This window comes from Pelodiscus sinensis, chromosome Z (genome assembly GCF_052426305.1).
Source record: "Pelodiscus sinensis isolate ZL-2025 chromosome Z, ASM5242630v1, whole genome shotgun sequence".
NCBI lineage: Eukaryota > Metazoa > Chordata > Testudines > Trionychidae > Pelodiscus > Pelodiscus sinensis.
The window spans coordinates 1,248,861-1,272,236 of NC_143085.1; the positions used below are offsets into that span (position 1 = coordinate 1,248,861).

The 23,376-nt window shown below is 63.1% G+C and overlaps 3 protein-coding genes across 5 annotated transcripts; 1 reads left to right on the forward strand and 2 right to left on the reverse strand.

Moving 5' to 3' along the window:
- Window positions 1-1,746: 1,746 nt before the first annotated feature.
- Window positions 1,747-4,922, reverse strand: DUSP18 (dual specificity phosphatase 18). 2 transcript variants are annotated; one of them, XM_075897896.2, is made up of 2 exons: window positions 4,792-4,922; window positions 1,747-2,571 (listed from the first exon to the last, which is right to left on the reverse strand). In XM_075897896.2, the coding sequence occupies exon 2, from the start codon at window positions 2,513-2,515 to the stop codon at window positions 1,949-1,951; it is 567 nt and encodes a 188-aa protein (XP_075754011.1). In that variant the 5' UTR covers window positions 2,516-2,571; window positions 4,792-4,922; the 3' UTR covers window positions 1,747-1,948. The 2 variants fall into 2 exon arrangements, with proteins under 2 accessions (XP_075754011.1, XP_075754012.1); XM_075897897.2 differs by lacking the exon at window positions 4,792-4,922 and adding an exon at window positions 3,272-3,633.
- A 19-nt stretch (window positions 4,923-4,941) lies between these two features.
- On the forward strand, window positions 4,942-11,856 carry CZH5orf52 (chromosome Z C5orf52 homolog). 2 transcript variants are annotated; one of them, XM_075897898.2, is made up of 3 exons: window positions 4,942-5,070; window positions 9,692-9,800; window positions 11,446-11,856. In XM_075897898.2, the coding sequence occupies exons 1-3, from the start codon at window positions 4,991-4,993 to the stop codon at window positions 11,701-11,703; spliced, it is 447 nt and encodes a 148-aa protein (XP_075754013.1). In that variant the 5' UTR covers window positions 4,942-4,990; the 3' UTR covers window positions 11,704-11,856. The 2 variants fall into 2 exon arrangements, with proteins under 2 accessions (XP_075754013.1, XP_025036106.2); XM_025180321.3 differs by lacking the exon at window positions 4,942-5,070 and adding an exon at window positions 8,446-8,735.
- A 1,618-nt stretch (window positions 11,857-13,474) lies between these two features.
- On the reverse strand, window positions 13,475-17,912 carry LOC142818448 (fish-egg lectin-like). The gene is made up of 4 exons (XM_075897895.2): window positions 17,758-17,912; window positions 16,372-16,599; window positions 15,405-15,744; window positions 13,475-14,654 (listed from the first exon to the last, which is right to left on the reverse strand). The coding sequence occupies exons 1-4, from the start codon at window positions 17,816-17,818 to the stop codon at window positions 14,510-14,512; spliced, it is 774 nt and encodes a 257-aa protein (XP_075754010.2). The 5' UTR covers window positions 17,819-17,912; the 3' UTR covers window positions 13,475-14,509.
- Between the last annotated feature and the right edge of the window lie 5,464 nt (window positions 17,913-23,376).

A 23,376-nucleotide genomic window follows, 5' to 3' on the forward strand; every position in this document is an offset into this window, starting at 1 on the left:
CCTCCCAGTCCCACGGTAGGCGCACAGAGGCTGCGCAGCAGCTCTTTTTGTTCCGGGTGTCTTGCAAAGATCTGGTTAGGTCCCGGCTGGCCCCAGGGGCAGGTAAAACATGGGGTGCATCTGCAGGACTGTGGGGCAGTTGCTCAGTGACCACTTGCACCAGAGGTCCTGCATGAAGAGGGAGCAGCTGGTAACCCCCAGGCACAGCACTTGCTACCACCCTTGCAGGCCCCGGGTGTGCTGTGTCTAGTATCAGGCTGGGACACAGAGCGTATTGTACCGACGCAGGTAGCCAGCTGGTTCTGCTGCCTGTTCGAATGGCTCTGTCTGCGTGTACCAGTGAGAGCAGGCTCTCCTGCTTGGAGATACCCTGGCAGGCTGGGACCTCTACCAACCAGCAATGCCCTCCGTGGGCGCTGGCAGAGGGGAAAACCGGCTTATTCCTGCCTGTCTGTGTCTGATGCACGAACCTGGCTACAGGCTTGTTCTGTAGCAAAACCAACGGCCTCCCTGGGGATCCAAAAATCGGAGTCATCTGGGGCAGACGGAGGACAGCTCCCCGGGGCCCTCCCTAGAGCCAGCGGAGTTTGCTGCCCTCCCTCACCTGCAGCAGTGGTGCCCCGGGGGCTGGTCTGTTATCCAGTGGGGATGAGCAATACTGAATCGCTAGAGTTTCCTGGGGCACGCAGAGGCCAAGGGAAGCTTAGCTGTGTGACTAATGCCACGGGCTGATTGTACTGGGAAGACAAATTGCTCTACTGCAGGTGCTACACTTGCACGGAAAGAGGTAAGTCAGCAGAGGCGGCGATTTGAGGCAAGTCATAACCCAGAGCCGCGGCCACACTGCTCAAGCCAGCATGGCCAAAGCAAGGACACCTGACCCCGCCGCTGTGCAGGGATAAAATGACAGGACCTGCTCCCGAAAGGGGTGTGGAATCCATCTTGTAAAACAGCCCCCATTTCATGTAGGCGAGAAGGTCCCGTAGTGTGAAAGTGAGAAAGTGAAACTTTTCTCGTAAGAAGAATGTAGACATGCTGAAAGTTTGCCCAGTGACACGGATGCTCTGAATGACAGTTTGTTGTGAAGCTTGCTACTATAAAACAAGTTGTAATTGCATTCTAGAACGGAACACACTCTGGTGCATTCTCGCTATGCTGCAGCATTGCTAAGCTACTCTCTGTACCTTTTACTGCGTGCGAGACTCGTTTCGACAGGGGCTTTGTCCAAATGCCTTAGGTCAGGCCTCAGGTTTGCAGACAGGCTGAGGCTCTTGTGACAGTGATCAAAACGGCCATGTAGAGCCCCGTTTCCTCTCTGCAGAGGCTGGCGGTGTTGCAGTGGCAGCTTCTTGAGCCCACAGAGGGTGTGGGTATGGGTGTGGGAGTGGGAGTCAGCAGGTTTTTGCACAGCAATTCTCCACAGCCAATCTGGTTAAGGATTTCTGCAGGGGGGAGTCCCTGCGTATCCTCCAGCAGAAAGGCTGTGGGGCAAGAAGGGAGAAGGCAGGGAATCCTCACGTCTCTGAAAAGAGGGTGCACAGGACATGCTCTGTTCCTAGCATCTCTGCAGCACAGCAGAGGATGGAGTTTGGGGTCTGTTTTTTCCGTGTTTCAACTGGACTCTGTGCCGGCCCATGAGCCTTGCCAGAGATGGGAGAAATCCCACTATGCGGGGACAAAAAGTGCTCTAAACAGCACTAAAGCTCGCGTCAGAACTCAGGACAAATGGGACGTGAAACCCAACGGTGTAGTTTAAACCCGGTTGGTTTTATTTACAGCAAAACCCAGACAGCCCCATTTGTCTCTGTATGTATGCCGGCAGGGAGGGACACGCAGCACGCCTCGCTAGGCTGAGGAGTTTAGGGTCACGTTCCAAACTCGATCAGCTGTGCCGTCCCCTCGCTTTCCTGCGGGGCTCCTTGGCGAGATGTGGGAAAGCTAGTTACAGTCAAAACGCTACCATTAGTCTTACTTCATTTTCATAGACATCCGGGATCAAGCCCAGAGGGGAGTTGACCATTCGCACTGTATTGGTCCCAAAGAGTTTATACTCGTACTGGATGAGCTGTTGCCAGAACCCATGGTTAGGTCTGATGATGGGGCGGCAGGACTTGACCCAAGCATGCGCGTTGGACAGAGACATGGCGTGGTACTTCATCAGATAGGCCAGGCACAGGGCAGCGGAGCGGCTGACGCCGGCAGCGCAGTGGAGCAGCGTCCGGCCCTGCTGCAGGTCCACGCTGTGGATCCGGTCTGCCACGAGGTCAAAGAAATCAGAAAGGCGAGACACGGGGGTGTCCGTGATAGGGATGTGCACGTAGCGAATGTTGGGGTAGAAGGTGCTCACCACCTCCACCGACACGTTGATGACGGTCGTGATTTGGCTGGCAAAGAGCAGGAGCTTGTTATTGGCAGCCGTGCCATTGCTGAGGTACAGGCTGCTGGTGATCCGGGACAGGCCATAAATGGCTGGATGCCTGAACAGGATGGGGATAGCTCCGAAAATTGTATTCATTAAGGCAACCTTTATCAGCCAGCTGCAGGGGAGGGCTGCATCGTCACACGCTCGGCCTAGAAAACAGAGAGGGCTTGTGGGAGACCCAAGGCAGTAGACTGCTGCCACCAAACGGATAAGGGTGACGTTTTCACGCTCTAAACGTGAAGTAGATCTAGACTCATCCCGTTACGGGGAAGCCACCTTCGGCCTCACCAGGGCTGGTGACAGACCGGGGCAATGTGAGGGAGGCTAGGGACTCAGCACTGCCCAGACCACACCACACCAGCAATGGGACTCTGATTGCTGCCGCTGTACCACCCTGGGGCTCAAGGTCCTTTGAAGTTGCTGGGCCCTGGGGCAACTGCCCCCTTTGCTCCCCTGGGCCTCGTGGCAGTCCAGGGCACGATCTTTTTATAAATGGAGCCTGCTTGCGTCTGATTTCACCAGCGAGGGAGGGTTCTCAGACGACCATTCCCCAGTCTAAGGGTGTTCCCAGCAAGGACTGACAGGCTCCCAAGCAAACAAGTTCCCCGTGGACTACAGCCCCCTGCAGCAAGCCTCAGGCCAACTTGCAAGGAGGCCCGAGGTGTCTGCCGGGGAAGGGCAGCCCAGCAGAGCAGGCCGCTCGCGGAGAATAAGAACCCCGGTCTCCGGGTGTACTCTGACAGACAAGTTCTGAACCGGACTTCACTAAGCAGCAATTCCGCATGGCCCAGCAGTGGCGCCGCCCCCCCGCAACCTGCGCGATGTAGAGGAGCCACTAGTGCCACTGACCTAGGGCCCAAAGGAAGGACCCAGCCCCGGCGGGCAGCAGCAGAACGGGTGGGGCCAGCCCTGCCTTGCCCAGCCGTGTGCCATCTGCAGTGGCAGCTGGCCTGGGGCGGCGCAGGCGGCGCGGCAGAGCGGGACTAGTGCGGCTGCAATTCCAGCGGCGCGGCTCCTAGAACCGCCCCTTGAACCCGCTGGGCTCGTGGGAGCGGGGCAACGCCACGGGGCAGAGCCGGAGAGTGCGTGTCCCGGAGCGCAGCAAGGCCCCTCGTCTCCCGTCGGACCGGCAGCCCCCGGCCGTACCCCGCCCTCACCCGCCTCCTGCCCCCCGGCCGCGCCCCGCCCTCACCCGCCTCCTGCCCCCCGGCCGCGCCCCGCCCCGCCCTCACCCGCCTCCTGCCCCCCGGCCGCACCCCGCCCCGCCCTCACCCGCCTCCTGCCCCCCGGCCGCGCCCCGCCCCGCCCTCACCCGCCCCCTGCCCCCCGGCCGCGCCCCGCCCCGCCCTCACCCGCCTCCTGCCCCCCGGCCGCGCCCCGCCCCCCGCCCCTCACCCCCGCCTCCTGCCCCCCGGCCGCGCCCCCCGCCCCCCCGCCCTCACCCGCCCCCCTGCCCCCCGGCCGCGCCCCGCCCCCCGCCCTGCCACCCGCCCCCCCGCCCCCCCGCCCGCCCCCCGCCCCGCCCTCACCCGCCTCCTGCCCCCCGGCCGCGCCCCGCCCCGCCCCTCACCCGCCCCCTGCCCCCCGGCCGCCCCCCGCCCCGCCCTCACCCGCCTCCTGCCCCCCGGCCGCGCCCCGCCCTCACCCGCCTCCTGCCCCCCGGCCGCGCCCCGCCCCGCCCTCACCCGCCTCCTGCCCCCCGGCCGCGCCCCGCCCCGCCCCTCACCCGCCCCCTGCCCCCCGGCCGCGCCCCGCCCTCACCCGCCTCCTGCCCCCCGGCCGCGCCCCGCCCTCACCGGCCTCCTGCCCCCCGGCCGCGCCCCGCCCTCACCCGCCTCCTGCCCCCCGGCCGCGCCCCGCCCCGCCCCTCACCCGCCTCCTGCCCCCCGGCCGCGCCCCGCCCCCCGCCCCTCCCCCCGGCCGCCCTGCCCCCCGGCCGCCCGCCCCGCCCCGCCCTCACCCGCCTCCTGCCCCCCGGCCGCGCCCCGCCCTCACCCGCCTCCTGCCCCCCGGCCGCGCCCCGCCCCGCCCCCTGCACCCGCCGCCCCTGCCCCCCGGCCGCCCGCCCCGCCCCGCCCTCACCCGCCCCCTGCCCCCCGGCCGCGCCCCGCCCTCACCCGCCTCCTGCCCCCCGGCCGCGCCCCGCCCTGGCCCCGCCCCCCGCGCTCACCCGCCTCCTGCCCCCCGGCCGCGCCCCGCCCCCCGGCCCCGCCCCCCGGCCGCGCCCCGCCCTCACCGGCCTCCTGCCCCCCGGCCGCGCCCCGCCCTCACCGGCCTCCTGCCCCCCGGCCGCGCCCCCCCCACCCGCCCCGCCCCCCGCCGCTCCCCCGCCCCCTGCCCCCCCACTGCTCCCCCTGCCCCACACTCACCCCGCCCCCCAGCACCGCCTCCTGCTGCTGACCCCGCCGCCGACGCCCCCCGGTCTCCAGGGCAACCGGCTACGGGTCCCGCGCAGGGACAATGGGCGCGGCCCGCAGCGCTGGGCGAACGCGAGACCCCGCCCCCCGGCCTGTGTGACGCGCCCGCCTCGCGCGCAGCCGCGCGCCCGCACTCCCCCCTCCCGCCCGCATGGAGCCGCCGCGCGCAGCCTCGCGCCCCCGCGTCACCTTCTTCCAGCCGCGCGTCAGCCAAGTGCTCGTGCTCTTCAGGTGCGGGGCGGGGCGAGGGACTGGCCCCGCCCCCAACGTCTCTTCTGCCCCCACTTCTACCCCACACCTGCCCCCTCCTAATCCCGCCCCCCACTTCTACCCCAGGCCCCGCCCCCCAATTTCCATGGCACCCCACACTCCTAACCCCACCCCCATTTCTACCCTGGGCCCCACCCCCAACTTCTACCCTGCCCCCCACTTCTACCCCACATCCACTCCCCACAGAGACCCCCCACAGCACAGGGAACCACCTGCCCCCCACTTCTACCCCACATCCACTCCCCACAGAGACCCCCCACAGCACAGGGAACCACCTGCCCCCCACTTCTACCCCACATCCACTCCCCACAGAGACCCCCCCACAGCACAGGGAACCACCTGCCCCCCACTTCTACCCCACATCCACTCCCCACAGAGACCCCCCCACAGCACAGGGAACCACCTGCCCCCCACTTCTACCCCACATCCACTCCCCACAGAGACCCCCCACAGCACAGGGAACCACCTGCCCCCCACTTCTACCCCACATCCACTCCCCACAGAGACCCCCCCACAGCACAGGGAACCACCTGCCCCCCACTTCTACCCCACATCCACTCCCCACAGAGACCCCCCACAGCACAGGGAACCACCTGCCCCCCACTTCTACCCCACATCCACTCCCCACAGAGACCCCCCACAGCACAGGGAACCACCTGCCCCCCACTTCTATCCCACATCCACTCCCCACAGAGACCCCCCACAGCACAGGGAACCACCTGCCCCCCACTTCTATCCCACATCCACTCCCCACAGAGACCCCCCACAGCACAGGGAACCACCTGCCCCCCACTTCTATCCCACATCCACTCCCCACAGAGACCCCCCACAGCACAGGGAACCACCTGCCCCCCACTTCTATCCCACATCCACTCCCCACAGAGACCCCCCACAGCACAGGGAACCACCTGCCCCCCACTTCTATCCCACATCCACTCCCCACAGAGACCCCCCACAGCACAGGGAACCACCTGCCCCCCACTTCTACCCCACATCCACTCCCCACAGAGACCCCCCACAGCACAGGGAACCACCTGCCCCCCACTTCTACCCCACATCCACTCCCCACAGAGACCCCCCCACAGCACAGGGAACCACCTGCCCCCCACTTCTACCCCACATCCACTCCCCACAGAGACCCCCCACAGCACAGGGAACCACCTGCCCCCCACTTCTACCCCACATCCACTCCCCACAGAGACCCCCCACAGCACAGGGAACCACCTGCCCCCCACTTCTATCCCACATCCACTCCCCACAGAGACCCCCCACAGCACAGGGAACCACCTGCCCCCCACTTCTACCCCACATCCACTCCCCACAGAGACCCCCCACAGCACAGGGAACCACCTGCCCCCCACTTCTACCCCACATCCACTCCCCACAGAGACCCCCCACAGCACAGGGAACCACCTGCCCCCCACTTCTACCCCACATCCACTCCCCACAGAGACCCCCCCACAGCACAGGGAACCACCTGCCCCCCACTTCTACCCCACATCCACTCCCCACAGAGACCCCCCACAGCACAGGGAACCACCTGCCCCCCACTTCTATCCCACATCCACTCCCCACAGAGACCCCCCACAGCACAGGGAACCACCTGCCCCCCACTTCTACCCCACATCCACTCCCCACAGAGACCCCCCACAGCACAGGGAACCACCTGCCCCCCACTTCTACCCCACATCCACTCCCCACAGAGACCCCCCCACAGCACAGGGAACCACCTGCCCCCCACTTCTACCCCACATCCACTCCCCACAGAGACCCCCCACAGCACAGGGAACCACCTGCCCCCCACTTCTACCCCACATCCACTCCCCACAGAGACCCCCCCACAGCACAGGGAACCACCTGCCCCCCACTTCTACCCCACATCCACTCCCCACAGAGACCCCCCACAGCACAGGGAACCACCTGCCCCCCACTTCTATCCCACATCCACTCCCCACAGAGACCCCCCACAGCACAGGGAACCACCTGCCCCCCACTTCTACCCCACATCCACTCCCCACAGAGACCCCCCACAGCACAGGGAACCACCTGCCCCCCACTTCTATCCCACATCCACTCCCCACAGAGACCCCCCACAGCACAGGGAACCACCTGCCCCCCACTTCTATCCCACATCCACTCCCCACAGAGACCCCCCACAGCACAGGGAACCACCTGCCCCCCACTTCTATCCCACATCCACTCTCCACAGAGACCCCCCCACAGCACAGGGAACCACCTGCCCCCCACTTCTATCCCACATCCACTCCCCACAGAGACCCCCCCACAGCACAGGGAACCACCTGCCCCCCACTTCTACCCCACATCCACTCCCCACAGAGACCCCCCACAGCACAGGGAACCACCTGCCCCCCACTTCTATCCCACATCCACTCCCCACAGAGACCCCCCACAGCACAGGGAACCACCTGCCCCCCACTTCTACCCCACATCCACTCCCCACAGAGACCCCCCACAGCACAGGGAACCACCTGCCCCCCACTTCTATCCCACATCCACTCCCCACAGAGACCCCCCACAGCACAGGGAACCACCTGCCCCCCACTTCTATCCCACATCCACTCTCCACAGAGACCCCCCCACAGCACAGGGAACCACCTGCCCCCCACTTCTATCCCACATCCACTCCCCACAGAGACCCCCCACAGCACAGGGAACCACCTGCCCCCCACTTCTATCCCACATCCACTCCCCACAGAGACCCCCCCCACAGCACAGGGAACCACCTGCCCCCCACTTCTACCCCACATCCACTCCCCACAGAGACCCCCCACAGCACAGGGAACCACCTGCCCCCCACTTCTATCCCACATCCACTCTCCACAGAGACCCCCCCACAGCACAGGGAACCACCTGCCCCCCACTTCTACCCCACATCCACTCCCCACAGAGACCCCCCACAGCACAGGGAACCACCTGCCCCCCACTTCTATCCCACATCCACTCCCCACAGAGACCCCCCACAGCACAGGGAACCACCTGCCCCCCACTTCTATCCCACATCCACTCCCCACAGAGACCCCCCCACAGCACAGGGAACCACCTGCCCCCCACTTCTATCCCACATCCACTCCCCACAGAGACCCCCCCCCACAGCACAGGGAACCACCTGCCCCCCACTTCTATCCCACATCCACTCCCCACAGAGACCCCCCACAGCACAGGGAACCACCTGCCCCCCACTTCTATCCCACATCCACTCCCTAAAGAGACCCCCCACAGCACAGGGAACCACCTGCCCCCCACTTCTACCCCATGGGACCCTCCACTTGTACCCCAGGCAGAAGGGCCCCCCCACTGCACAGAGACCCTGCCCCCCAGGGATAAACTAACCTCAGTTACACTCCATACTCTGCCTGCGTCTGGCCATGGGCACAGGGCCCTCCCTGCCCGCTGGCCTTTTCCCTCGGGCACCCAGCCCCACTGGTCCCTGGCAGGGACTCTCGGGGATCCCGCATTGCCCCCCGCCTCCCAACTCTCTGCTCCCCCGACCACAGGGAGCCCCTTCTGTTTCTCACCTCCCCTTCCTCCGCTGCAGCTTCCTCCGGCTGATGGTCCGTCCCTGTTCTCACTCTCAACACCCTGAGCAGGATGCCGTGTTCTTTGGGGTACAGGGGGCAAGTGAACTAAGTGTAGTGGGGGTGAGCTCTGGCGTGTTCCCTGCGGGACCAGGGAGAGGAGAAAGGATCTGTGTGCTCTTGGAGGGAGGGGCAGGGTCTGGGTGCCGGGGGTAGATTCCCTCTTGGAGCGGAGGGAGAGCTGGGGAGAAATTCTGTACCCTGGGTGGAAGAGTCAGTGTGACCCTCTCCCCACAGAGGGGTGGGGAGGGGCTCAGATGTCAGGGATAAATATCTGGAGCTTAAACTGTAGGGTTTCTACAATGAATCGCATTGTTACTAATAGAATACTGGTTTATTCCTATTGGCTGCTTTTGAGTTGATGGTACTTGCTTGATGTTTCTGTATAATTACAAATATTTGCACTGGAAAAACCAACCCACGTTTTCCAGTTCACCTGATCCGAGTACTGTAGTGCGGTCTCTTTCGGGTGACTGTTGAACTTACAAATGTGGAATTACATACACAAAACCTGCATCAAAATGTAAAACTGAAGACCCTGAAGAACGGCCAGTGTGGGTCAGACCACAGGTCCATATAGTCCAGTGTCCTGTCTGCCGACAATGGCCAATACCTGCCCAGCCCAGAGGGAGTGAGCAGAACAGGGACTCATCCAGTGATGCATCCCCTGTCACCCATTCCCAGCCTCTGACAACCAGAGGTAGGGCACCATCCCTGCCCATCCTGGCTACTAGCCATTGATGGACCTAACCTCCGTGAACTTATCCAGCTCTTTTTGGAAGCTTGTTAAAGACCTGGCCTTCACAATGTCCTGTGGCAAGGAGTTCCACAGGTTGACTGTGTTGTGTGGAGAAGTACTTCCTTTGGATCGATCCCTGCTGCCTAGTAATCCCACGTGGTGAGCTGGAGGGATGAGATAATGTAAGCTGAGGCTAGGAGAGCCAGAGAAGCAGTGGCATTGTGTAACAAACCCTCTTTCCCCTCAGTCTGTTCAACAGCAATGAAATGGCCGTGCAAAAGTTTTTGCCAAAGAGCCACTTATCCACGGTCATCATCCGGGACAACACCAGCGTGCAGCGGGTCCAGGAGATTGAGGTAACGCTCGTACCAGGGGCGAGGAGTGGGGGGGGCCAGCCCGGGAGGGGAACATACTGCCCTCCCATGACTTGTTCCTGTCCCCAGTCTCCCCTCCCCTCCCCATGGCGCGTTCCTGGGTGGGGTGTGCTCTGTCCTCTCCCAGGCAGCCTCCTGCCTGGGACACTGCCCAATCCAGCACAGCGGCTACGCTGGGCATCTCCGGACCCAGGCTCTGGCCCCGCCTCTTCCCTCCCCTTGCCCCGCCCCTCAGTGCTTTAGGGAGGGGCATGTAACCCTGTATGCCCCCCCCCACTCGGCGCCCCTGTTCACACCCCTTCTCTGGCACAATGACTGGCCCCTTTCCCTGAAGGGCTCCGTAGCTCTGCTCCACACCCTGGGAGGAAGGAGGCCTGGCCCTTTAATTCCCTCCTCTTGCTGGGGAGCCAACACCCAATTCCTAGTGGGGAGGGAGGGCCGGTTTGCGGCACCCTGGTCCTGCAGGGAGCTCACCAGGTTATTTCCATGGGCTCCGCTGCTGCCACCGTTACTTCTGTGCTGCTGCCGGAGCCCACGTGTGGTGACTGCTGAGAGAAGGGCGGGGAGCCGCACCACAGCGGCCCCCCCAAGAATCTTGTGTACCCCCCAACTCCTTTCTGGGTCAGGCTGCCGCCACTCCCCACACCACGCGCGTTCCCGTGACACCGCAGGGGTCCTGAGCGGTGGGTTTCAACCGCCGGCCTGTGAAACTGACCCCAGTGGGCTGTGCCTTTGGCCGGGCCCTACCCAGCACGCTGGCCCCGATCCCGCAGTGCACTGGAGCACGCGCTGGGCAGTGCCCAGGCAGCGTCATGGTCCTCCTGCGAGCCAGGGCTCTGTCGGGTCCGGGCACACCCGGCCGGGGCTGTACCCTCGGGGGAAGAGTCCTCCGCTCGGCACTGGCATGGGGGACCAGCGCGGCGCCCTCCGGTCCCGGTGACGGCCGAGCAAGGGGAAGGCTGTTAAACCAGGAGACAGGCCCTGTGCAGCCGGGCAGCATTTCTGGGTGTTGGCCATGCAGCGGCTGCTCCCGGCCGGTCCGTCCCGCAGTGCCAGGGGGTCTCGGCTCGGCGGGCAGGACGTGGGCCATCTGGGCATGCCTGGCCCACCCTCTCAGGCCACGGCCGAGAGCAGGGTTAATGCACCGAGAGGCCCGGACACTCAGCATCAGGGGGTGTCGAGGAGCCCCCCGATCCTGCAGCGAGGTAGGGTGCTGCCAGCCAGGAGGAGAGGGGGGTTTACTGCTGCTCTGAGATACAGCAGGGCCTGGGTTCGATGTGGGCAGGCAGCCTCAGACCCCTGGGGCAGGGGCACGCAGGCCCCCTCAGCCCCCGCACTCGGCTCAGTCTCTTCTCCCCATGTTTGCCAGCCCAGCCTGCCGCGTCTCCAAACCGCAGGCAGCCCCCGCTTCCCTGGCCAGGTGAGGCGCTGCTGGCGCTCAGGGGCGACCCCACTGGGCAGTGCTACAGACACCGGCCAGCAGGGGTCAGCCACAGCCCACACAGCCACCAGTGACTGCCCGCCAGCGTGGGCCCAGGCCACAAGGGCGCACAGCCCCCGACTACGGCGCAGCGGCCCCGGGGCACCTCTAGAGCGGCTGAAACCCGCTGGCTTTCTCCTCTGGCAGGTGAGGCACTTGGAGGAGACTCAGAAGAAGACCGGCCACTTCTACGAGCACCTGAAGAAGAAGTTCACGGGCGACCAGCAGAGGAAGATGTCCCGGTGGAAGAAGGAGTACGACAAATTTGGGAAAATCCTGGATGTGATCGGGCAGAAAACCAGGAACCTGGCAGCCACTTCGGCCAGCCTGACTATGAGGCAGTCCCAGGAAGGCGGCCGGGGAGCAGCCCCCAAGACAGCAGCAGCCATGCTGAGGGGGCAGTGACGGCGCGCGGAGTCCGCCCGCGCCCCGCTGCGCAGGCTCCTTAGGCCCTCCAGGGCTCCTGTCCGAGGCCTCTGGCGCTCTGCCCTTTCCGCCCAGAGGACAAGGGGAGCCCAAGGCTCGCGGTGGGCTCAGCAATAAACGGATAGGAGTGCACGGCGGAGCCTGTCCTCTCTGCAGCGCCTCCGACGGCCTGGTGCGGACGGAGCAGCGTGAGTCCCCGGGGGCGTGGCGGGCGGGCGGACGTTGCTTCTCCCTGTGCCCTCGCCCGCAGTCCAGTCGCAAGGAGGCGCGCAGATTTCTGGGGAGCACCGGGAGGGGAAGAGGGCCCTCGTGGGGGAGGCGGGCGAGGGCTGGGTGCAGGAGGAGGAGATGAGAAAAGCCAGCGGTACTGCAGTGCTTTCTGGGGCTTCAGAGACTCCGGAAGGGGCCGGTGGGACCCTTTCACTGTGCCACATGGCCGGAGAGCAGGCCCGCCGGCTTTCAGAACAACCCCATCTTGGTTTTCAGACTGGCCGTGACGGGGACCCCCCTCCCCCGGGTAAGCTGTTCCAAGGGCGAATTCCTGTCCCTGTTAAAGGGGGTGGTCTCTGCGGGTGCCGGGCTCAGCTCCCGGCCGTGGGACGGCAGGCCCTGCCCTGCGGGCCCGAGGAGCCCCTTGCTAAAGGCACGCTCCCCGACGGGACAGGCCGCGAGCAAGGCACGAGGCAGAGCGGCGCCAGTCTCCCGCGGTGCCTTCCCTGCTCCTGCTCGGGACTCTGCCAGGTCCCCTCGGCCCCCGAACGGCATCCGGAGCTCGTCTCCAGCTGCTCCTCCACCGTGGTCTCCAGATCTTTGCCCGGAAGGAGGCCCCGGCCTGTGAGCGCGGCCCTGGCCGTGGTTCCCGGATGGATTAGGTGTAGCATGGCTCCTGCTGGCTTCCCCCAGCCGACGCCGCGAGCCGTTTGCTCTGTCAGCGCCCCCCCCCGGGCAGCGTTGCTCCATCGGGCCCCTTTCCTGCTTTCCACCAGGGCAGCGGTCCACGAGGTGCGAGGCCGAGCGCAGTCCCTACGGGCCCCAGCACTCCCTAGTGGCCGTGCGCGGCTGTAGGCGGCGGGAGCCGGGATGCTGGGGAGACCGGGGTGAGGCAAGATCTTTCACTGGACCTCGCTCTGCCGGGCCCCCCTCGGGAGGCCAGGCCTGTGACTCAGGGGAGGGGCGGCCGTGTTCTCGGGCAGGCAGGCCCAGGCTGGCGAGAGGGGAGTTTCTCTGACTGTGGTGGCAAGGGGGGTGTCCTGCCCACCTTCGGAACGCCCCCTGCTCGGGCCGGAGCGGTCAGACGCGGGGGACGTGGCGAGGGCAGCTGCCAAGAGTCACCCCCTGGACCACGCTTGAACCTCTCCCGGGCAGCGTGTTGCGGGGGGAGGGGAGGAGAGGGGCGCACTGACCGGGCACTGCTGTGGGGACCGTGGGGTCGCCCCTAGGACGGGTTTGCACTGTCCCCCATGCACCCTTGGGCCCCACGCTCGAGTGGCAGCGATTCCCGGGAGCACAGATGGATTCCTGGTGGTTCGGTCCATCGGTGGCTGTTAGCCGCCACGGGCAGGACTGGACCCTGGCCTCTGTGTGTCTGGGGTGAGCGGGATGGCGTGCGGATTCCCGGCTGTGTCCCCTCCCTCTGGGGCCCTGGCACTGGCCGCTGCGGACAGGCAGGACCCTGGGCTGGGAGGCCGGTGCTCTGACCCCGTCCGGCCGCTCTGCTGTTCTCATGTTCACAAAGGGAGCAGGACAGTGCTGAGATGCTACAAGGCTTTATTGGCACAACCGCAGCCCCACAAGCGAGTGAGCAAGCCCCACAGATGCGCCACACCGGCAGCTCCCTTTCCCGAGAACCGCTCTGGCTCCGCCGCCCCGGGGCAGCTCTGGCCCTGGTCTGGGGATGCAGCGGGGGGGAGAGGCACACGTGCAGGGCGTCTGGCCAGGCCTGGCGCGCGTTGGGAGCCGTGACCCAGCGAAGGGAGGCGAGGAAGAATGGCCGGGGTTACTGCAGCCATGTTCTTCTCTCTCTCTTCCCCTTCCTGTGCCCGGCCCGGGGCCTGGCAAACACCAGGAGCCCCGAGACTCACAGCTCTGGCGTCCGACGGGGCGGTGACAGCCACGCCCTCCGGTCCCTCCCGGCCCAGGCGGCAGAGGCCAGCAGGGCCTTTGCACCCAGCCCCAGAGCCGGCACTCCGGGCAGGGATGGGGGTGATGGAGGTGGGCCGCCCTGCCTTGAGCAGGGGGTGGGGCTGGATGGTCTCCCCGCACCCGCATCTCTGAGCTGACCAAGCCCTCTGGTCCTGACGGGAAGAGCCGGGGCGGGAATGCACCGCACCCCTGGGGCCTGTCCGTGTGGGCGACTTCCCTCCCGGCTCCCAGCCCTGCCCCTCCTCCTGAACTCGGGCCTGGCTGGGCCCGCTGCCCACTGCTGACTTGGATCCGCTGTGCAGCGGGCGCCCGGGGGGACGGCAGAGATCAAGAGGGAGCAGGAAATGAGGATCCTGGGCTGTTTGGTGGGACTCTGTTTTGTGAGGTGCCAGGCTGGGAGGGGCCGGGCGCTAGGCAGTGAGCGTTGGGCGTGGGTGAGCGTTGGTGGGGGGCAGGCACTAGGCAGTGAGTGAAGTGGGGGGCAGGCTGAGGCACTGGGAGGGGCTGGGCGGTGCAGGGAGCGAGGTGGAGGGCAGGCTGAGGTGCCGGGATGGGCTGGGCGGTGCAGGGAGCGAGGTGGGGGGCAGGCTGAGGCGCTGGGGGGCAGGCTGAGGCGCTGGGGGGCGGCGCTCCGGGAGCCGAGTTAGACGCGGCATTTCACAATCTTGTCCTGGTCGGTGATGATCCACAGCAGGCCCAGGTCGTAGGACACGTGTTTCCCTTTGCAGAGGTAACTGGCGAGCTGGGTCCAGCCGGTGCCCATGGGGTTGCTCTGGGTGACTCCGTCCCTGGAAGTAAGTGGCAGGCCTGGTGTGGTAGGGCTGCCCGGAGAAGGAACCTGCCCCTCCCAGCCGAGGGGAGAGAGCAGCTTCTCGGCGCAGTCCGGAGGGAGCCTCCGTGTGTCCCTCCTTGCTGGTCCCCAGCCCTGCGATGCAGCACCCGGAGTGGCCGGAGCCTGTTCCGATGGCAGGGCCAGAGCCAAGCATTGCACGCTGCTTGTCTCTGCAGGGTGGGCTGAGGGCAGAGGGCCAGGGGATGTCGCCCCTCTCCTCCCCCAGGGAAACAGCCCTGCTTCCTCTCCAGCGTGGGGGCCGCACAGAGCCCTCCGCAGGGCTCCCACGGTGCTGCAGCGAGGCGGAAGGGTTGGAGTGTTCCCCTCCCGCCTGGCCCAATTCCAGTCTGGGAGCGGCTAGGCCCAGCGGTCCATGTGCATGGCCCCCCAGTGCCCCTGCAGGCCCGGACGGAGGCTGCTCTGGTGCTGGGTGGGGGTGGCGCACGTGCAGTCGGGGCGCTGCGGGGGCAGTTACCAGGACCAGCTGGGCCACCCACAATCCCCCAAACTCGGGTCCGGACGCCCTTTTCTGGCAGGCTCCCAGCTGTGAGCCCTGCAGGCCGCCACGAGGCCACAGCAGGCGCCTGGTTGTGGGGCCCCGGGGGGCTGGCGAGCCCTGGGCTCTGCAGCATCTGGCTAAGCTCTGAGTGACGGGTGGGAATGGCTGTCCCTTGCAGGAGAAACCCCCCGCTTCCCTTCCCTGTACCTGCGGTATATTTCTCCCGCGCTGTTGACGCCGTAGACGGAGCCTTCGGTCCCCACCTCGATCATGGACAGTTTGCCGGGGACGTTCTGCCAGCTGGAGCCTGCGCACGGGTCTGGGGTGACGTTGGTCCGGAAGAAGATGTCGTCGGCCGAGTTAACCCCCCAGCAGCCCCACAGCCCACAGCTGTAGTACTTGAGCTTCCCGGCGATGTTGACCCAGGGAATGGTGGCGTCACTGTTCACGGAGACCGTGGCGGGGCGGGACAGGCAGTAGATATCGTCGTTCATGTTGGCGCCGGAGACGAACATGTCTCCGCCCGCGTCGATCTGCTTCAGCAGCCCTGCCCAGGGAGGGAGAAGCAGGGCTCAGGGGGGAGCCGGGCGCAGCGAGGGAGAAGCAGGGCTCAGGGGGGAGCCGGGCCCAGGGAGGGAGAAGCAGGGCTCAGGGGGGAGCCGGGCGCAGCGTGGGGAGAAGCAGGGCTCAGGGGGGAGCCGGGCCCAGCGAGGGAGAAGCAGGGCTCAGGGGGGAGCCGGGCCCAGCGAGGGAGAAGCAGGGCTCAGGGGGGAGCCGGGCCCAGCGAGGGAGAAGCAGGGCTCAGGGGGGAGCCAGGTGCAGCGTGGGGAGAAGGGCTCGGCGCGGGGGAGGAAGAGCATGGGACAGCCTGCGGGAAGGGATCAGCCGTGCGGGTAAAAGGCACCTTTCCACGGGGCGCCCCCACGTGCAGAGCGATTGGAGGCAGCCCTAGTGTTAGAAACCCCTCCCCGGCATCGTCCAGGGGGGTAAAAGCCCTGTGTGACCATTGGATTGAGGTGTAAGGACTGTGATGCTCCAGGGAAGCTGAGTCGGACTCTGAAAGCGGCCTGTCCGGCAGGAGCTGGGACTGCCGCCCGGGGTGAGTTGGGGCCGGGCTCAGGGTGGGAACAGAGACCCCTGTGGCGGTGCTGCGACACACCAGCGGGTGCATTACCATTGATCGCTTGCCAGCTTCCTCCCACCATCTTGAAGACGTTGTTGTTCTTGTTCACGCCCCAGACTCCGGCCGGCCCCACCGTGACATGCGTGAGGGCGCCCGGCACTTGGGCCCAGCTGTCTCCGTGCAGGGTGTAAATGCCGCCGGCGCTGTTCACCCCAAACACCTGCCCGTTGCTGGCGTCGATCTGCCTGAGGGAACCCGGGATCTCGGTGCAGTCCAGGGCTGAAAAGCAAAGTGAGCGTGGTCACGCCCGTGGGCTTGTCAGCGAGCGGGAGAGCTGGGGGGAGGGGGCGCCGAGGGGATGGAGACTTTGCTCAGGTGTTGGAACCCAGAATGGGAGGGCTGGGCCCAGGGGAGGCTTGGAGGCCAGTGGGAGGCGCGGTGGGGGCGCTGCGAAGCCGAGCCGCACCATGAGCAAAGCTTCCCGGCCCTTGCCCAAACGGCTAGGTTGCTAATCAAACACAGAGCGGGGAGGCATGGCCAGTGGCACTCCTGGGAGAATCTGGCGCCGCTGCGTGGGCGCAGAGTTGATGTGCCACGTGTGGGGGAAGTTTTGTTGCAGAAAAGAGCTTCTGCTGAAACGTTGCTACAGCCCTGCCTTTTGTGCCCCCGAGAGTGTTGGGCCGCTAGAACCGCCCAGCCAGTCCTGGCCAGCCCCGCCTGAGTAGGGACCAGAAAGGGTCTGCAGAGCCTTCTTCGCTGTGCCTGTCGGGCCAGGCCAGGAAGCGGGGGCTGCCGGGGCGCCTAAGGGCCATGGGGGAGGACAGACTGGGGCAGGGGCTGAATGGGAGTGGAGGTAAAGGGCCACAGGGTCACGTGCATAGAGAGGGAGGGGGTGCACAGCTGTGGGGGGAAGGCAGATGGCTGAGGGGGAGCACAGAGACACATGGGCGGGGGCAGGGATGTCCCAGGAGGTGTAGGGCCACGGGGACAGAGCAACTGAGTGAGTGCGTGGACGTCTGGGGGAAGGGAGTGTGGGGACAGGCGACTGAGCCGCAGAGCCGCATGAGGCCGTGGGTACTGGGTCTCTGAGTGGGGGTGGGGGGATGTGGACAGGAGGTGCAAGGGCACATGGGGCAGGGACAGATATGCCTGGCTGAACGGGGAGGCCAGGGGTCTGCATGGGGGCAGCAGAGAGCAGGGCACAGGTCTCCCGCGGGCTGGAGGGGCCAGAGGCGAGTCAGGGAGACACGGTCGGTGTCTGTGTCACCGTGCCGGGCAGGGCCGGGTGCAGGCCTCGCACCGAGGGGAATCTGGTGTCTGGCCCCTTGGCTCCCGGGCGTCTGCCGAACGTGGCGGCGAGTCCCTCTCAGCCCCGCCCTGGGGCCCGGAGGCCCACGCAGCCGCCTGCGGCCCCTTTGGATGGAGCCGGTCCCCTACCTGAGCTCCCTGCAAGCAGGGGCAGCAGCAGCAGCAGCAGCAGCGGGTCCCACAGCATCATGTCAGCACCCCTCAGCGACGTGAGCTCTGCCTGTGGCAGGACCGGGGGGCCCCGGGCTTTTATAGCCGCCGCCAGCGCTGGCTGTTCCCACGCCCCACCTGCCCCACCAGGCAGTGGGAGAGCGACAGCGCCGCGCCCTCCGGCGAAGGCTGTTGAGCAACATTGTGGGTTTCCTCGTCGCCCTTGTGACACTTGAGCCGTTGCCAGCCTGCCCGGGGCGGGGGATGGCTCGGGGACGGGGAGTGGAGGGCTGCGAGGGTTGGGTGTTTGTCCCCCCTCGCCCGTTTGGCACGCCTACCTAGGTCGGCTGTTGGTGATCATGGCGCTAGGCCGAAGGTCGCTAGTTCTACCTGCAGGCCAAGGAGCTCTGGAGGGCTCGGACGTGGCCCTATGCAACCCTCCGGGTTTGTTCCTGTGGCCACCACAGCCTCCTGAGCAGAGATGGGCCCCCCTCACCTGATTCAGTGAGAGGCTCTGGCATTGGGGGTTGCCCTCCCGCTCGCCCTGGTTCGCTGAGTCTGCAAAACGCCCTCAGCGACCCCACTTTGGGCACGTCCCTTTGCGTGCCCCGGAGTTCCATACGTGCGCTAGGGAAGTGGGTCAGAATGGCCACCCACAAGAGTCGGGGCCCGCACTCTGAGGCAGGCAGAAATGTCGCTGGGAGAACGTCGCGGGGCATTGTTCTGCGGATGCATCTCTCCCCTTTGTGGTGTGGAGCTGGTGGGCCGTGTGAGGCCGTAATGCAGTGGGCTATGGCTGCGTCGCGCCCTGCCAATGCCATTCTGTTCCCCTTGTATTGTAACCGTTGTACTGCCACCTCCTCGAGGACTAGAGCAGGCAGCGGAGAAAAGGAGGAGGAGTTGCACCGTATGTAAGAGAGCACTAGGATTGCTCAGAGCTCCAGTATAGAGGGAGAAAGCCTGTTGAGAGTCTATGGGTTAGCAGGGGTCTCCAAACTACGGCCCGGGGGCCGGATGCGGCCCGCGAGGCCCTCTCATCCGGCCCGTGGAGACCTTTTTGGATTCAAAGGCAGAAGAAGTGAGATTGTTTCAAAACCCATTTGAAGCAGATGTGGCCAGTTGCCCAGATGAACTGCAGCTGGAAGTCACTGAGTTGCAAGCAAATGACCTCCTTAGGGACAAGTTCAAAATAGGACTGGTAGGTTTTTACCAGTTTTGCCCAAGGAAGACTTTCCTAATGTCAAAACTTTTGCATCAAGGTACCTTTCAATCTTTGGAACAACATACCTGTGTGAACAAACATTTTCAAGAATGAAATATGTGAAGAACAATTTGAGAACAAACTTGTCCGATGATAATCTCAGGTCACTGTTGATGTTAGGGACAACAAATCTAAAGCCAGAAATGTCTGCTATTTTGGCATCCAGGAAACAATTTCACCATTCACACTAATACAGGTGTTCATGTGTAGTGTATCAATGTGTTATTAAATAATAACTGAATAAAATAATATTAAATAAATAATTAAAAACAACATCCATGTTTTGATTGTTTTTTATTTGGACCTCAAGTGTGTAGTCGGCCCCCGAACTGCTGTTTGATAGTTAATGCGGCCCTCGGGCTGAAAAGTTTGGAGACCCCTGGGTTAGGGTTAGAGGTGCGAACAACAGCTGTGATCTTGTGCTTTGTGTCTGCTACAGGCCGCCGAATCAGGTGGCTGAGGCTTTCTTCAGAGAACTGAAAGAAGCTTCCAGATCGCAGGCCCTGGTTCTCGTTGGGGACTTTAATCTCCCTGACGTCTGTTGGGAGACCAATACAGCAGGACACAGGCAATCCAGGAAGTTTTTGGAGAACGTTGGGGATAACTTCTTGGTACAAGTGCTGAACGAACCAACCAGGGGCCATGCGCAGCTTGACCTGCTGCTCACAAACAGGGAGGAACTAGTAGGGGAAGAAGAGGTGTGTGACAACCTGGGAAGCAGTGATCATGAGATGGTAGATTTCAGGGTCCTGACCAAAGGAAGAAAGGAGAGCAGCAAAATACACACCCTGGGCTTCAGAAGAGCAGACTTTCACTCCCTCGGAGAACTGATGGGCAGGATTCCCTGGGATGGGGAAAGGGGAAAGGAGTCCAGGACAGCTGGCAGTATTTTAAAGAAGCCTTATTGACGGCACAGAAAGAAACCATCCCGACGCGTAGCAAGAGAGGCAAACATGGTAGGAGACTGGATTGGCTAACCGGGGAAATCCTTGGTGAACTTAAGCACAAAAAGGGAGCTTACAAAAAGTGGAAACTGGGACAGATGACTAGGGAGGGGTTTAAATGTCTAGCTCGAGAATGCCGGGCAGTTATCAGGAAGGCGAAAGCGCAATTAGAATTGTGACTCGCGAGGGATGTGAAGGGGAACAAGAAAGGTTTCTACAGGCATGTTAGCAAGAAGAAGGTGATGAGAGAGGACAAAGCCTGGCTGGATTGATGGCCCTCTAAGGTCTCTTCCAGCCCTAGGATTCTATGATTTTGCCGCGGAGCTCGGCACCGAGTGGCTGAGACTTCGGCAGTGTCAGGCTTTCTGGAGCGATTCCCGAGTATGAGTGCCAACCTCGGGGCAGACTGGCGCAGAGCCCCTGACGGTGCTGCCTGCCTGCTCTGACGAGGTGACTGGCTCTGTGCACAGGGGGAAGTCGGTGGATGCGATCTACCTTGACTTTGGGAAAGCTTTTGAGATGCTCTCCACGGAGGTTCTTGCCAGCAGGTGAAGCAAGGATGGATTTCTGGAGGTTACGCAGTAGATACCGATCATCCCCGTGGGTGGTGTTCCTTCAAGAGAACACAAGAACGCAACGAGGCAGTTTCTGTATTGTGGATCCCAGTAGAGGATTGGTGCTAAGATTTCCCTGATCTGAGTGTGGGCAGACACCCATGCCAGTATTGGCTGCGTTAGCATCTTGAGCAGGAATCGGTCTGCTTCCTGTGTCCTGCCATTCACTGCAATTCCTGCCCTGGAATCTCTGTTCTCCATTGTGTACACTAATGCGGATGTTTGTCTGTCCTCTCTTTGATGCACAGGCAGTACAGCGGTTCCTTAATCCTGTCACCCTTGTCCCAAGGGATTTAGGGGCTTCAGTCCTATGAAAGGTGGAAACTAGGACAAATGACAAAGGATGAACAGAAGCAAACCACACAGCAGTGCAGGGGCATGGTTCGGAACGCAAAGGCACAGAAAGAGCTAAATGTAGCGAGAGGAGTAGAGGGGAACGAGAAGATGTTCTACAAGTATATTAGAAGCCAGAGGAAGACCGAGGACAGGGTAGGCTCATTGCTCGGTGAAGAGGGGAAACAAAGGGCAGAGGTGCTTAATGCCTTCTTTGTTTCGCTCCTCACCAAGAAGAGGGATGATGACGGAATGCCTAACATGCTGAATGCTAGGGGGAATGGGGTCGCTTTAGAAGTTAAAATAAAGGAACCAGTTACCAATCACTTTGAAAAGTGAGATGTCTGCAAATCGCCAGGGCCTGATGAAGTGCACCCTAGAATACTCAGCTGATAGAGGAGGTATCTGAGCCTTTAGCCGTCATCTTTGAAAAGTCATGGAAGTGGGGAGAGAGTCGAAAAGACTGGAAAAGGGCAAATCTAGTGCCCATCTATGAAAAGGGAACTAAGAACAAGCCAGGAAACTACAGACCTATGGGCAGGGCTCGACAATCTATGTAATCTACTCACCCGTGGCGGTTTGGGCGATCTGCGCATGTGCAGAACCCCGGACAGCGCGGCTGGCGAGCCCGACCTATGGGGAACTCGGCCATAATACTCATGGAAGTCACACACACACACACGCACACGGCCTCTGCTTGAACATAGCCACTACAAAAAGCAATTACGGTAAAACTCCGGCACCATCAGGAACCCAGAAGTGCTCTGCAGCCAGACCATTGGAGCTCCTCCGCCCCCAGCTTCCCCTATTCAGCCACTGCTAAAACTGACCAGCGGCTGAATCGGGGAAGCCGGAGGCAGAGCAGCTGGGGCGCTGCCGGGTAGGTCCCCTAGTGCTGCCCCTGGGGGCTGCGGGACCAACCGGGCAGCACCCCAAGCGTCCTGATTCAGCCGCTGCTGAAATTGACCAGCGGCTGATTCCAGGAAGCCCAAGGCAGAGCTGCTCTGCCCAGGGCTTCCCTGAGTCAGCCGCTGGTCAGTTTCAGCAGTGGCTGAATCAGGACGCCTGAGGCAGAGCAGCTGGGGGGCTGCCGGGTTGATCCAGTAGCGCAAGGAGCGGTGCTGCGGGACCAACCCAGCAGCACCCCAGCTGCTCTGCCCCAGGCGTCCCCAAGAGCAGCTGGGGTGCTGCCTGGTTGGTCTCGCCACACCAAGGGTTGGCGTTACCCCGACCAACCCGGCAGCACTCCAGCTGCTCTGCCCCAGGCGTCTTCGATTCAGCTGCTGCTGGTCAGTTTCAGCAGTAGCTGAATCAGGGACGCCTGAGGCAGAGCCGGACTATCGGAAGGGGGGACTATGAGGGGTCTGGGGTGGCACCCCACCCCCACCCCAGACCCCTCATAGCCCCCCCTTCCGATAGTCCGGCATATCTGATAATCCAGCAGCCCCTGGGTCCCAAAGGTGCCGGATTATCGGAAGTTTACTGTAAAAGGCAGAAGAATCATCGAATCCTAGAACTGGAAGGGACCTTGAGAGGTCATCAAGTCCAGTCCCCTGCCTCACAGCAGGACCAAGCCCCATCTAGACCATCCCCAACAGGCGTCTGTCCAGCCTGCCCTTCAATATCTCCAGGGACGGAGATTCCACCGCCTCCCTGGGCAATGTATTCCAGCGTTTCACCACCCGGACAGGTAGGAAGTTTTTCTCAATGTCCAACCTCAACCTCCCTCGCTGCAGTTTCAGCCCGTTGCTTCTTGTCCTGTCCTCAGAGGCCGAGGAGAAGCATTTTTCTCCCTCTTCCTCGTAACATCCCTTTTGGTACTTGAAAGTTGCTATCATGTCCCCTCTCGCTCTTCCCAGTTCTTTCAGTCTTCCCTCCTAGCTCAGGGTTTGCAGATTTTCCTCACTTGTGGGGCTCTTCTCTGAACCTTCTCCAATTTCTCCCCATCTTTCCTGTGCGTGAGATGCATGTGTTATGTAATACAGCAGTCTTTGTGGATATGGCAAGAGACTATAGCAATACAAGTAATTAAACTAGAAGATACACCCCGTAAACAAACATGATGTATGCCAGATATGAATTTCATACCTGTCACGTATACCTGGGGATTACAAGGAAGAGAAGCTGGAGATGAGTCAAGAGGCTGCCCTTGTAGCCAAGAAGACTAGCAACATGTCAGGATGCATTAATGGGAGCGTTGCCAGCTGATCTAGTGAAGGGATGAGCCCCCTTTATTCGGCACTGGCGAGGCCACATCTGGAGTGTTGTGTCCATTTTGGGGGGCCCCCGTTACAGAAAGGACATGGACGCATTGGAGAGAGTCCGTCTGCGGTCGCTGAAAATATTCGGGGCTGGAGCATGTGACCTACGGGGAGAGGCTGAGGGATCGGGGCTTGTTCAGTCCACAGAAAAGCAGAGTGAGGGGGGATTGGAGAGCAGCCTGCAA